Genomic DNA, 12,500 nt, shown 5'->3' with positions numbered 1-12,500 from the left:
ACACCCCACATGCATATGTGCACGCACACGCACACGCACACACACACGTCCACCCCCCTCTCTATCTCTATCTCTCCGTCTCATTGCCTTACATTACCACTCGTTCATCACCCCTCATCCCTCTCTTTCTTTCTCTCTCTCTCTCTCCCTCTCTCCCTCCTCCCCTCCCCCACGCCTGGCCCCACATATTTGCATGTCTAATGTGATGAATCACACGTTCTGATTTATAACTAAATTAAGATTAGAAACAGCCCAAAGGGAGGAGATAAGAGGGGATTTTAAAAGGAGCAATTTGTTTAATTACGCGATAAAAGGGAGAGATATAAATAGAGGGATAGAGGAAAGAGAAGAGAGGAGAGGAACGCGGTGCGTTTCATCATCTCTTCCCTCCTTGGCTTACATGTTGGAGATAAGACAGCGACCTCACTTCCTTTTTAGGGTGTCGGTGAAGTGATATCACTTCCTTTGTGAGTGTGGCTCAGTTATCAGTGTATCTAAGGAGTCGCGAGAGCACACAGATCTAAGAGCAGACATTCATGTACACACACACACACACGCACACACACACACACCTCCAGACTGAGGAATCCTCCGTCATGAGCAGACGTAACCCTGGGCGATGGCTCAAACCACTCGCAGGACTTCCCCAGTAGGTTCCGGAGGGTTCTACTGGAGGAGACGGTGAGGGAACCGGAATAGCGGGCCAGAATGAGGGCAGCGGCACTCCACCAGCTCACGTCCATCAGAGAACCGTACTGCTCCTTATCTGGAACACACACATGCAGACACAACTATGAGCAAACTGTGTAGGAAAATCACAATATGACAATATGGTGTGTGTGTGTGTGTGTGTGTGTGCGTGTTTGTGTGTGCGTTAGTCTATACAATGTGTGTGTGTGTGTGTGTGTGTGTGTGTGTGTGTGAGAGAATGTGTGTGTGTATATGTGTGTGTGTGTGTCTAACCTTTTATCTTTTTCCTCTTTTCCAGAGAGGTCCTCCACTCTGGGTTGATTTCATCAAATCCTGGCTGCAGAGATAAAGGAGAGAGAAAAAGACAGAGAGTATGTGTGTGTGTGTGTGTGTGTGTGTGTGTGTGTACGAGGGACAGAAGGAGAGGGACAGAGAAAAAGAGAGAATGAGCATTGTTCACAGTCAACTTCGATGTGTTTCTATTCAAGTAGCCACTGCTGTGGTATAAGTGACATACAGCCAACAAAAGGTCATTTGAACTGGAAAACAGGCTTAAATCTTTAAAAAAGATTAAAAAAAAAACGGGAAGACTACACCGCGTGTGCAACTTTTAAGCAATCTGTTCCGGTCGCGTAAAAATAGTTTTAGAAGACTGGTCTCATTTCTCCAAATGTATGCGCCGCTATCCTGTCTGGTGTAGCCAGTTCCATTCATTTCGGCGTATGCTAATTGTTGGAGCAGACGCTACGTGAACGGAATGCTTCAGTTGCGCTTTGAATTATTGCACACAGTGCCAAAGGTCATTTATTCAGCTCCATCTTATCTTCCAAGCTGATAGCATTAGCATGAGCTAATGCGCTAATGTTGCTTGTGCTAATGTTTCATCATGCTAACTCCAAACAAAAAAAAAAAGTGTTCCCATTGTAAGAAAACAGAAAACAAGACACTGGATCTGAATTCATGGATCTGTATTGTCTTATCTGTCATACGGTTTAAGAAAAAAAAAGTGTTCAAATCAGTCCCAGTGATAAGGGGGTTTGAGAAGTTGAGCTGCAATGTTTGAGAGAGTGCTTCAAAAAATCACTACTTCTGGCATTACACAGTATTATAGAGAGTGAGAAGAGGTTGATATATGATGGAACTAAACAGAAAGTTGTGGGTTCAATTCCCGCCTTCTGCTATTGTGCCCTTGAGCAAGACACTTAACCCCAAGTTGCTCTGGGGACAATCTAAAAATACTTTGGAACAAGTGTCTGTCTTCTAAATGAACAAATGTCAATATCCTCTGATGTCATATCTGTTTGGTGTGACTTCTGTTTCAGAAGGGACAGAGAGAGAGGGAGAGGTGGAGGTTGCAGCAGTAAGGACATGCCTTAGGGACAATCTTCTGGTTAGAACCCCTCCACTCCCACACGCTCACATGTGCACACACACACACACACACACACACACGTGCGCGCACACACACACACACACAAAAAAACACACACGAGAGGCACCTGAATTTGAATTTCAAATCAGGCAAGCCCTCCAGAATTGAATCACACTAATGCATATGTGCAAACCACATGCAAAAAGATATACACACACACACACACACACACACACACACACATAGGATTTGTAAATCACATACATACACATGCATTCAAGTTCATGCACACACAGAGACCTGTTGCTATGCAGTCAGACCTGTTGCTTTTCCGAAATACATGCGCATACTCACACACGCACACACAAACCTACTGCTTCTATAAATCACATGCATAGTTGCATACACACACACAATCAACTGATCTCATTTTAAATGTCACAGACTGAAGCAAGCTAGCACGACCACACACACACACACACACACACACACACACACACACACACACACACACACACACACACACACACACACACACACACACACACACACACACACACACACACACACACACACACACACACACACACACACACACACACACACACACACACACACACACACACACACACACACACACACACACACACACACACACACCTGTTGGCTTTGCTCCCAGCTGGCCCTGTGTTTGAAAGAGGGGACGTCCCAGAGACTGAGTCTGCCGGAGAAGTGAACCACGGCCAGCAGAGCCCCGTCTGGAGACAGACTCATCCTGAACACTCCATCCTGGGAAGGAGAGAAGGAGAGAGGGAGAGAGGGAGGGAGGGAAAGAGAGAGAGAAGGAGAGGATGAGGGGAGGGGTGAGAGTGAAGAGCAAAAAAGAGGGGGAAAATGAATGTGAAAGAAACAGAGAAAGAAGGGGATGGGTGAGGAGGATAATAAAAGTGAAAGAACAGGGTGAGAGCAAAAAGGACAGAGAGAGAGGGGAGAGAGAGAGATACAGTAAAAAGAAAGGAGTTTGATTAAAAAAAAAGTAGACCAAAGAAGGAAACAAGAAATATTTAGCACTGCGGTGTTATCAAAGAGATGAATCATTAACACCAGGAGTAAAGCAACTCCTATATACACAGACGCACACATGTAAACTACACACACACACACATACACACACACAGGTTATGTGAAGTACCATCTCATTGCTTTGTCGAGAGAAAAGCCTGAAGCTGGGGATTCTGAAGAAACCTCTCCTTTGAGCCTGAGAGAGAGAAAGAGAAAGAGAGAAAGAGAGAGAGAGAGAGAGAGAGAGAGAGAGAGAGAGAGAGAAAACACTGTTACTGACGCTTCAACCCAGAGAAGGCTCAGTGCTAAGGCATCATTGTCACCAGTAGTGTCCACTCACCGATCCCACGTCGTCCTCGTAGCTGGTGACCTGTTTATAGTGCGGTTGCCCTGACAACAGTCTCCAGGCGGTCAGGCCATAGCGGGCGGCCCGGGAGATGCCGTCGTCGCTCGACTCACAGCCGCCCACCAACAGGAGCCTGGGGCAACGGGGAACATCACGCATCATCAAACGAGGACGCAATCATCAAAGGGAGACACACACAACAGCACCGGCGGAGATACAACACAACGCAACACAAAACAGGCGGTCTGATAACATCCTCGTTAATCACCACACACAGCATAATCATGTCCAATAACATCATTAATCATAATACATGAAATAACTACCTATGAATTGCTCGTAGAGTGAAATGTCAATTAATCATTTTGTCAGAGACAAAAGGCCAAATCAGCAAAAGGTCTCCTCTTCCCGAAAGGGTTGTGACAAGAACACACACACACACACACACACACACACACACACACACACAGTGTGTCGTTGCCGGGGGGAATCGGGCCTTGAAGTGAGCAAAAATGCATGATGGTATTTATTGTAGATCCACAGTCACAACCTCAGGTGTTTATAGACGTTTCCTTTCTCACCCCCGCCCCACCACGTACACACACACACACACACATATACACACACACACAAACACACACACAGACAAACACACAGACACACACACACAGCACAAAACACACAAACAAACATACAAAAACACACACCTGGCAGGGGTCAAGGGTTTTTCCTCACAGACTTTTTCATTCCCCCCTTGTCCCACCACACACACACACACACACACACACTTTTCATTCCCCCCTTGTCCCACCACACACACACACACACACACACACACGGGCCTGGCTGGGGGGGGTGGTCAAGGGTCTTCCCTCACAGCCTGGAGTGCTGTGCTATTGACTGTGATCTCTCTCAAGCACGTGTCCGAGAAGCGCTCCGCGTTCTCTGAAAAAACGAGCACTTGAGTGCGCGCGCGCGAGAGAGAGCGGCACTCCATCACTACCAAATCCCAATAACCCGCGCCAGGAACGCAGGGGCGGATGAGCGCTATTCCGAGCCGGAAACACGTCGCGTGGCACCGCGGAAAGGGAGAGACAAAGGAACAGACTGGAATAAGTGACGAGAGAAAGGGATGGGATCGGCTCAAAAGACGCCGCTTCTAGAAGGTTCTGATTACTTGGCTGAAAGACTGCAAGGGAACGATAAAAGCAAGGAGATGACACACACATATTCATGCACACACACACACACACACACACACACACACACACACACACACACACACACACACACACACACACACACACACACACACACACACACACACACACACACACACACACACACACACACACACACACACACACACACACACACACACACACACACACACACACACACACACACACGAAAATTAAAAGTCTTTATAAATCATTTTAGGTAACTGCTGCCCTCTGCTGGTTAGGAGAGAAACGTTCTCAGTTCCTCCTGAACATGCCCATGAGGTCTAGACTCTCAACATGCCTCCTCGATCCTCGATGCACAATCCTCAAGGGGCGTTCCCACTGATCTATAACTAACACTGGATAGACTATTCCATTGTTGCCGCCCCATCATTCTGTAGATCAGTGAGGATCAAGGGCGGCCCGAGGAGCGAGGGAGGACGTGTAAAAGCCCAAATGAGAGGCACCCTAAGCAGTGTCCATAGAGGGAAGGGGCGAGAGAGCCGAGAGATGAGAGCAGGGATTCATGAAGCCGCAAATCTTTGAAGGTCTGTGCCATGGATAAGTGTTTCTGCTAGGGCATATCTTGTGTAAATAAATAAACTTGAATGAATACTGGTAAAGTGAAGTAAAATAAGGTGATCATCTATATGGCTTACTGTACATTTACATATAAAGAGTCAGAGGACATCTGACCGATGGAGTCAAACCGTGGTTCTTCCCATATACATTATTTCTGCTATATCTATGCTAATGTAGACTCTGTTATATCTATGTTAATGTAGACTGTAGGCATGTCCTTTGTCCTACTGGCTTCAAAAGCCAATGGAAGGCTGTTATCAGGGCTGTTATCAAGGACTTGAAATGTCACTTCTATTGAATTGTTGCCACACACACACCATTCTCTAAATGGTAGGGTAGAAGGGTAGGAGGAGAAGTGACATCGTACCAGCTTTGTCAAAAAATGTCTCTCAGTCCATTTTTGTGGCACAGCGGTAGCAACCTACATACTCGTACACACCAGTGAGTCCACCGACATACAAATGCAAAAGCCACTCACTCATACACGTGTGGATATGCTTGTACACACACACAGAGAAACACTGAAATACACACATACTGACCTGTGGCCTGTGTGGTAGATGGCCGTGGTAATGCCATTGGTGTAGTGGGCAGAGAAACTGAAGGTGTGGCTTTCTTGGAATGCCTGATTGGTGCCATTACTAGCAGAGGAAACACACACATAACTTAACTATTTCAAAAGGGTATGATAACTTTCTATAGGCACTGTACATGCACACAAGCACACACACATATCCAGGCAGGCAAACACACAGACACACACACACACACAAATTTAAGCAGTATTAAAAGTTAACAATTAAAATTAATCTTTTTTTTTTCCCCAAGGGCACAATGAAAACCGCAGTCTCTACAACCACAAACACCACAAAATCCGATTGGATCTTCAAAGAGGGAACCTTTCAAATGGAGAGAAAAGTGGGGTTAGGGGGGCATATTTCCCCGCCGCACACGGAGAACCTCAGGAGGTCTGGATTAGAGGGAGAACTGTCTGAAATGTTCAGAAACGTCCCTTTCTTTCTTCTGAGGAGGCTGAAGGACGGACATGGACATTTTAGTCTGGAAAGACGAGGGAGATTTTGTTCCCCCTTTTTTTCTGTTTCCTTTTCATTTCTACTTTTTTTCTGTCTCAGAGGGAGCTTAACATTGCAGTGTAAAAAAACAAAAACAAAAACAAAACGACTCTGAAACCCCAAAGCAATAGTTAAACATCTGATTGAGAATCACACACGCGCTACAGCAATTACTAAGCGTGTGTGTGTAAGCAGCTCTAAAAAAGACCAATAAAGCTTTTGTGAAAGTCATGGAACTTTTTAGAAAAACACAGATGCCAAAAGGCTATAATGTCAATGTGTGTGTGCGCGTGCGTGTGTGCGTACGTGCGTGCGCGCGAGAGAGGAAGAGAGAGAGAGAGAGAGAGAGAGAGAGGGAGCTTGTGTGTTTGATTGTCAAGGCTGGGTAATCCCTATGAGTGAGAATGTCTGCCACTTGAGTGTTTGGCTGTATTCCAAATATATCACACCAAATTGCATCAGAGAGCAAGCAAACCAAGAGACCATGAATAAATAGCCCTCTTTAAGTGTGTGTGTGTGTGTGTGTGTGTGTGTGTAGGACTCTAAAGCCGTAAGGCTAATATAATCCATGTCGGACAGGAACATTTTCACACACTGAGGCACGGGCGCACACACACACGCGCGCACACACACACACACACACACACACAAACTCACTGACAGAGTCTGTGCTTACAGGAAGATTAAGGAGAGCTCTGTGTGTATGCAGCATTAACTTGTCACTCACACACACACACACACGCACACACACATAAACAAACACATCTCTGTGCAATTAAAATCACAGTTGTGCTGTCTAGGGACTAACACACAAACACACACACACACACACACAGGTATACTCCTTCCCTCTCTCTGTAAATAAAGATTTGGCTATTACACTGAGGGTCAAAGGTCAAGGGCAAGTCTTGAGCTGACGACTGCATATGATGACCAGCAGTTGTACTTTAAGTTGTACTGTACTAACACACATACACATACACACACACACACACACACACACGCACACACGCTTTCTCTTTCAGTCCCACAATGAAAAAACTAGCCTGTAATTCAGAGATTTCGTGATTTCATTCAATGCACATCTAACTGTAAATGCAGGACAGTTAGGGGTCGTAGGTCGAAGGTCGGGCGTCGTACCTTGAAGGTTGGGGGTCGTACCTGACCAGGTAGCTCTTGAGCTGACCGCTGTAGGTTATGACCAGCAGCTCTGCGGACCACTGGGCACTGGCCGTGTACTCCAGAAACACAAGACCAGCTGCCGCGTAGCTGAAGTCTCCTGGGAAACTCACCGCCTAGGGCAGGGAGAGAGGGAGATAGAGGGGGAGAGGGAGAGGGAGAGAGAGAGAGAAAAAAAAGAATATCACTAATTTACCTTTTCACCTTTCAAAACCTCATAAACACAATGTGTGTGTGTGTGTGTGTGTGTGTGTGTGTGTGTGTGTCAAACAAAAAAAAAATATCAAAAATATACTTAAAAAAGCGATTAATTTCAAATTCTGAAATGAATTAATTGATATTAAAAAAAAAAATGTTTCCCCTAAAGACTAAAGCTTCTTAAGGGCATATTAAAATCTCCAAATTAAAAAGTAACCACAAAGGGTGTATATTTGTGCCAAAATTGCTTAATAGCATCATAAACTGTACACAGAACTATGCAGCTTCAGAGAGAAAACGTGGGTCAGTAAAGAGCCATTTGTACATGCACCAAGAATTGCATTAACAAGAAAAAAGATTACATGGACAGAGAAGGACATGGAGAGAGAAGGACAGAGTGTGTGTTTGGTGGTGGTGTGTGTGTGTGTGTGTGTGTGTGTGTAAGTGAGAGAGAAAGAGAGAGAGATTCTCCTCCGTTGGCCTTGTAAGTGTGTATGGGGTCCATCTAAGGCAGGAATGGGACAGCACAGAGAGCTTCCGCCTCTGTGATGAACCAATGGGACTTCATCCCAAGTCAATGGAAATTCATAAAGAAAACCTTTTTTGAGAAAGAGTGAAACAGAAAGAAAGAGGTATAGAAGAAGGCACAGCGAGATTTTTATGGAAAATTGTGTGAGAGAGAGCAATGTAGAAGAAAAAGGGAGAAAGGAAGGGTGGGAGAGGAGGAGTGGGAGAGGAGGGGTGAGAGAGGGGGAGTGTGGGAGTGGTGGGTTGCGTTGATCGGAGGCGACTGAGGCCTCCAGGGCAGCAGGGGGGCTTAGAACAGCAAAGAGCCAGAAAATGTGCTCCACGCTTGGGCAGCAGAGCGAGGAGAGTTCCCCTCTCTAGACACTAGCGCCTGGGGCACCGTTAGACCCAGACTGATAGACATCAACACACAAACACACACATACCGACAGATGCAGACACATACACACGCAGTCATATGCAAAATTACAGTGCACAAGGATAGTGCACACTCTGACACAAACTGTATAACCCAATATAAATGTTGACAGAAATAAAGACACACCCGATCTCTCACACACAGAAACACAAACACAAACACAAACACACACAAACAATGAATCAGGGGTGTGATTGGCAAATGTGTTTCTGTGTGTGAGAGATCGGGTGTGTCTTTATTTCTGTTTTTAATGTGTCGACGGTGGGGTACGCGAGCCAAGTCAGTGGTCCTTGGGGGCTAAAGTTTGTGAACTGCTGCTCTAGTGTATAGCTAAGGTACTATAGTATCGCTACTGTGCACTTCAATGTAATTTACTAGGGGGGTCCGGGGGCATGCACCCCCGGGAGAAAATTTTTAAAAATAACCCCTTAAATGATGACATCTGATGACTTTTATGAGAACTATTGATAGACTGAGATACATATATTTCAAACATTATAACATATTACAAAATGGTCTATAAGGCCTAAAGAAAACTCATTTATAGCAAAGTAGCCAAGGGCCTACTTAAGACTAAAGCAGATATGGCTGAAATATAGGCTATCATGATCATTTTGCCAACAATGATGTAGAATTATGGATTTTCTCAGTTCATGTTTTGTTTCAACTTAAACCAACATAAAGTTATAATGTTGACTACATTATTTAGTAGGCTATAGGCCTATGATAACATTTAGCCTGCCCCCTTACAGTCGTTCTGTACGATATAGGCCTATTGATGCTGATTGAAGAGGTTGCTTGAAGGTTATTGATATTTAAGTTGGAAAGAAAATCAAATTGCATCACTCCCTCTCCTTCCAAGGTAACATGTCCTCCTCTCCTACTAAAATAAATGGCAGGCCCTACTGGTATAGGCTACACAGTTGTTCGAGTGCACACACTCAATGGAGAGCTAGGATTAAAATTCAGACTGTGCCTTTAAATAGGCAACTTTTTTCCATGTATCAGCACATTGCTACAATAAGCCATTTCCACTAAAAAAAATCAGCTCAATATTACGTGCAAGAGTCAAGACTGATGTTTACCAAGAATGCCAAAGTGTCAATCTCTTAGCACTCATAATACGTTTTCTCATAGTGAGATGCCTATCCCGAAATATGTTTTGAATGACATGGGGCGCACGGAGGTGAACGGCTGGACAAACGCGGAATGACAAGGTGTTAACTAAACAATTTAGTAGACCTAAGCTAAGGTAGACGGGCTTTGTGGTGAAAACGATGAAAACCAGTAGGCTAGTCTGTCACAGCTAACTTCAAGTACAGTAGCCTAGACTAGTTTACACACGCAGAAATTAAAAGTCAATAGGCTGTCAGCACCAGGAGATTGTCGTCATTATCGGAAAATCCAGACACGTCAACGCGAACGCGAAGCAAAAACTTAATAAATACTACTTAACTTAATAATAATACCTAAACAAATAATTTGACCTTTACCGTTTCATGGCTTCTGCTAAGAAACAAATAGTTTACCACACACTCACACATCGAACTTGCATCAAACAGTCATCAACCCGTCTGCTTTCACTTTCAATGAATTCCACTAGTGAGAGAACGGACAAGGCTTGCGGAGTGATATGAATGAAAGAAGCGCCAAAACCGTCATCATTGTCAGCGGCCTATTATAAAGCAATGGTCTGTGTTTAGGCTACAGAAATATAAACCTCTGACCCCCCCCCCCCCCCCCCTAAAAAAAAAACTCAGCGGATCTATACGAATTGCGTGGGTCTCATTTTCAGGCCTGAAAAAACGGAATTCCGTTTAAAAACGGAAGAATCACACCCCTGATGAATGCAGCAAAAACAGTTTAAAGGCTTAGGCTGATCAAGAACAAAGTCACTGTAGCCCCTTTCACATTCAGAAACGATACATTAGCGTTTAAGAAATAGCGGGTTCAGGGGATTTCGCAATGTGAAAGGTAGACGTGTTCTGGTCCCGGGGTTGTCTGAAGCCGGTTTCAGAGGCGAGTTATGGGAGGCGTTGCCTAGCAGCACGTCACACGCAATTTGGGAGTGAACAATGACGTTAAGCATGCCTTGGACCTCGGAGATAAACTGATAAACTGTCATGCTAGTTCTACGTGGTTTAGCTTCCAAATGATGGCGGGCCACTTTTTATGTTATTTGAATGCCAAATGAGGTCCTTTTGTCTGTCGAAGTCATATTTCAGTGTGCTGAGTCCTGAACAACTTCTGCTCTGACAGTTAGCTCGTTGGCTAGTTAGCTATCATTAGGCAAACTTTCTAAAAAGACGTGCTGCTGGCAGCAGACGGTTTTAGTAACCTAGCAACAATAAACACTTGACCGAAGTGCTGAGAAAAGGAGGTTCAGGGCACTCTCAGCATAAAAAACGTGATTGTTGGACACACATATATATCTATGGACACAGCAGCTAAAGTTATCCTAGTCTCTTGTGTGTTTCCTGTATTTTAACCTCCTGCCTGGCCAAATACGTCATCAGTCACACACCCCTAATAGCGGGGTTGACCTCTGTTCCTTTCATATTCAACACGGCTCGGCTCTGATACTACCCCCTGAGACGGGTTGGATTGCCGAGGCGGGTTGACTCCCCACGCCGTGTCGTCAATGTGAAAGGAACAGCCTTAACGTTAAATTCGGCTGATTTAGCGTTAAATTTGGTGAATGTGAAAGGGGCTTGTGTGTGTGTGTGTGTGTGTGTGTGTGTGTGTGTGTGTGTGTGTGTGTGTGTGTGTGTGTGTGTGTGTGTGTGTGTGTGTGTGTGAGAGAGAGAGAGAGAGAGAGAGAGTGAGAGTACCGGTGGGATGACGAAGAGTTCGCTGCCGTGCAGGTCAAAGACGCGGACGGTGCCGGTGCTGTCTGCATATGCCAGGAGGCCACAGTCGTGGCTCCACGCCACCCGCCGCCACTGAGGGTTGGGGTCCTTGGGCACTGTGGGAACGAGCAACAGGGCACACCTTTAAACAGGTAAACAGAACACTCACACAGCCAGGGGGCGCTAGAGAGATGCAACAGGACACACCTTTAAACAGGTAAACAGAACACTCACACAGCCAGGGGGCGCTAGAGAGATGCAACAGGACACACCTTTAAACAGGTAAACAGAACATTACCATGCAGCCAGAGGGGGCGCTAGAGAGATCTAAAACTCGCAGTTTTTAAAATATTACAGAATTTCTCTTCTGACAAAACAATGTAATTATCTCTCTGTTCCTCTGTTTCTCTCCCTCCCCCTCTCTCTCCCATTTTTCTCTGAGCAAACCTCAAACTTTGAACAATGGATTATATCAAATATTCAAAAACACAAGTCTCTAACTATGTGCCGAAGTGTGGAGGCAGAGTTAACAACGGCTCTGTTCGCAATTTTCACAAACACAAAACTTCTTTTTTTTCTTTTCTTTTTTTTACAATTCTCATGAATTTAGTTCCCTTTGGTGACATTAATCACAACAAACTCTTGCAGGATTCTGCGGGGAATGGCAAGTGGCGTTCCTTCAGGGGGAATCAAGGGGAGGGAGGTCATTTGGGCTTAATCTACAGACGGCTATTCTCATGGCAAGGACACTTTTGGTATTCTACACACACAGTTAAGAGAAGCATGCCAGACACTGCCTCCACACTACTACTCAGACACACACACACACACACACACACAGAGAGGGAGAAACGCACAGAGACACAAACACCCACACACACACACACACACAAACGACACAAACATACACACACACAGACAACCAATACTCTGACACACACAGACGTGTGAACACACACACACACACACACACACACACG

General features: G+C 45.2%; 1 protein-coding gene across 1 annotated transcript in view; it reads right to left on the bottom strand.

The window, feature by feature from the left end:
* The window catches only part of nbas (NBAS subunit of NRZ tethering complex), a 180,097-nt gene that overhangs the window by 157,807 nt on the left and 9,790 nt on the right, over positions 1-12,500 (bottom strand). The window contains exons 7-14 of the mRNA XM_062550682.1: positions 11,503-11,636; positions 7,489-7,643; positions 5,818-5,916; positions 3,465-3,603; positions 3,255-3,320; positions 2,723-2,851; positions 964-1,027; positions 573-766 (exon numbers count right to left, since the gene is read on the bottom strand). Coding sequence (XP_062406666.1) covers positions 573-766; positions 964-1,027; positions 2,723-2,851; positions 3,255-3,320; positions 3,465-3,603; positions 5,818-5,916; positions 7,489-7,643; positions 11,503-11,636 — 980 coding nt within the window. The remainder of the gene's footprint in view (positions 1-572; positions 767-963; positions 1,028-2,722; positions 2,852-3,254; positions 3,321-3,464; positions 3,604-5,817; positions 5,917-7,488; positions 7,644-11,502; positions 11,637-12,500) is intronic.

Source organism: Sardina pilchardus, chromosome 12 (assembly GCF_963854185.1).
Source record: "Sardina pilchardus chromosome 12, fSarPil1.1, whole genome shotgun sequence".
In the NCBI taxonomy this organism is placed as follows: domain Eukaryota; kingdom Metazoa; phylum Chordata; class Actinopteri; order Clupeiformes; family Clupeidae; genus Sardina; species Sardina pilchardus.
Note: the sequence above shows the minus strand (reverse complement) of the source record. Positions and strands in the feature narration are given on the sequence as shown.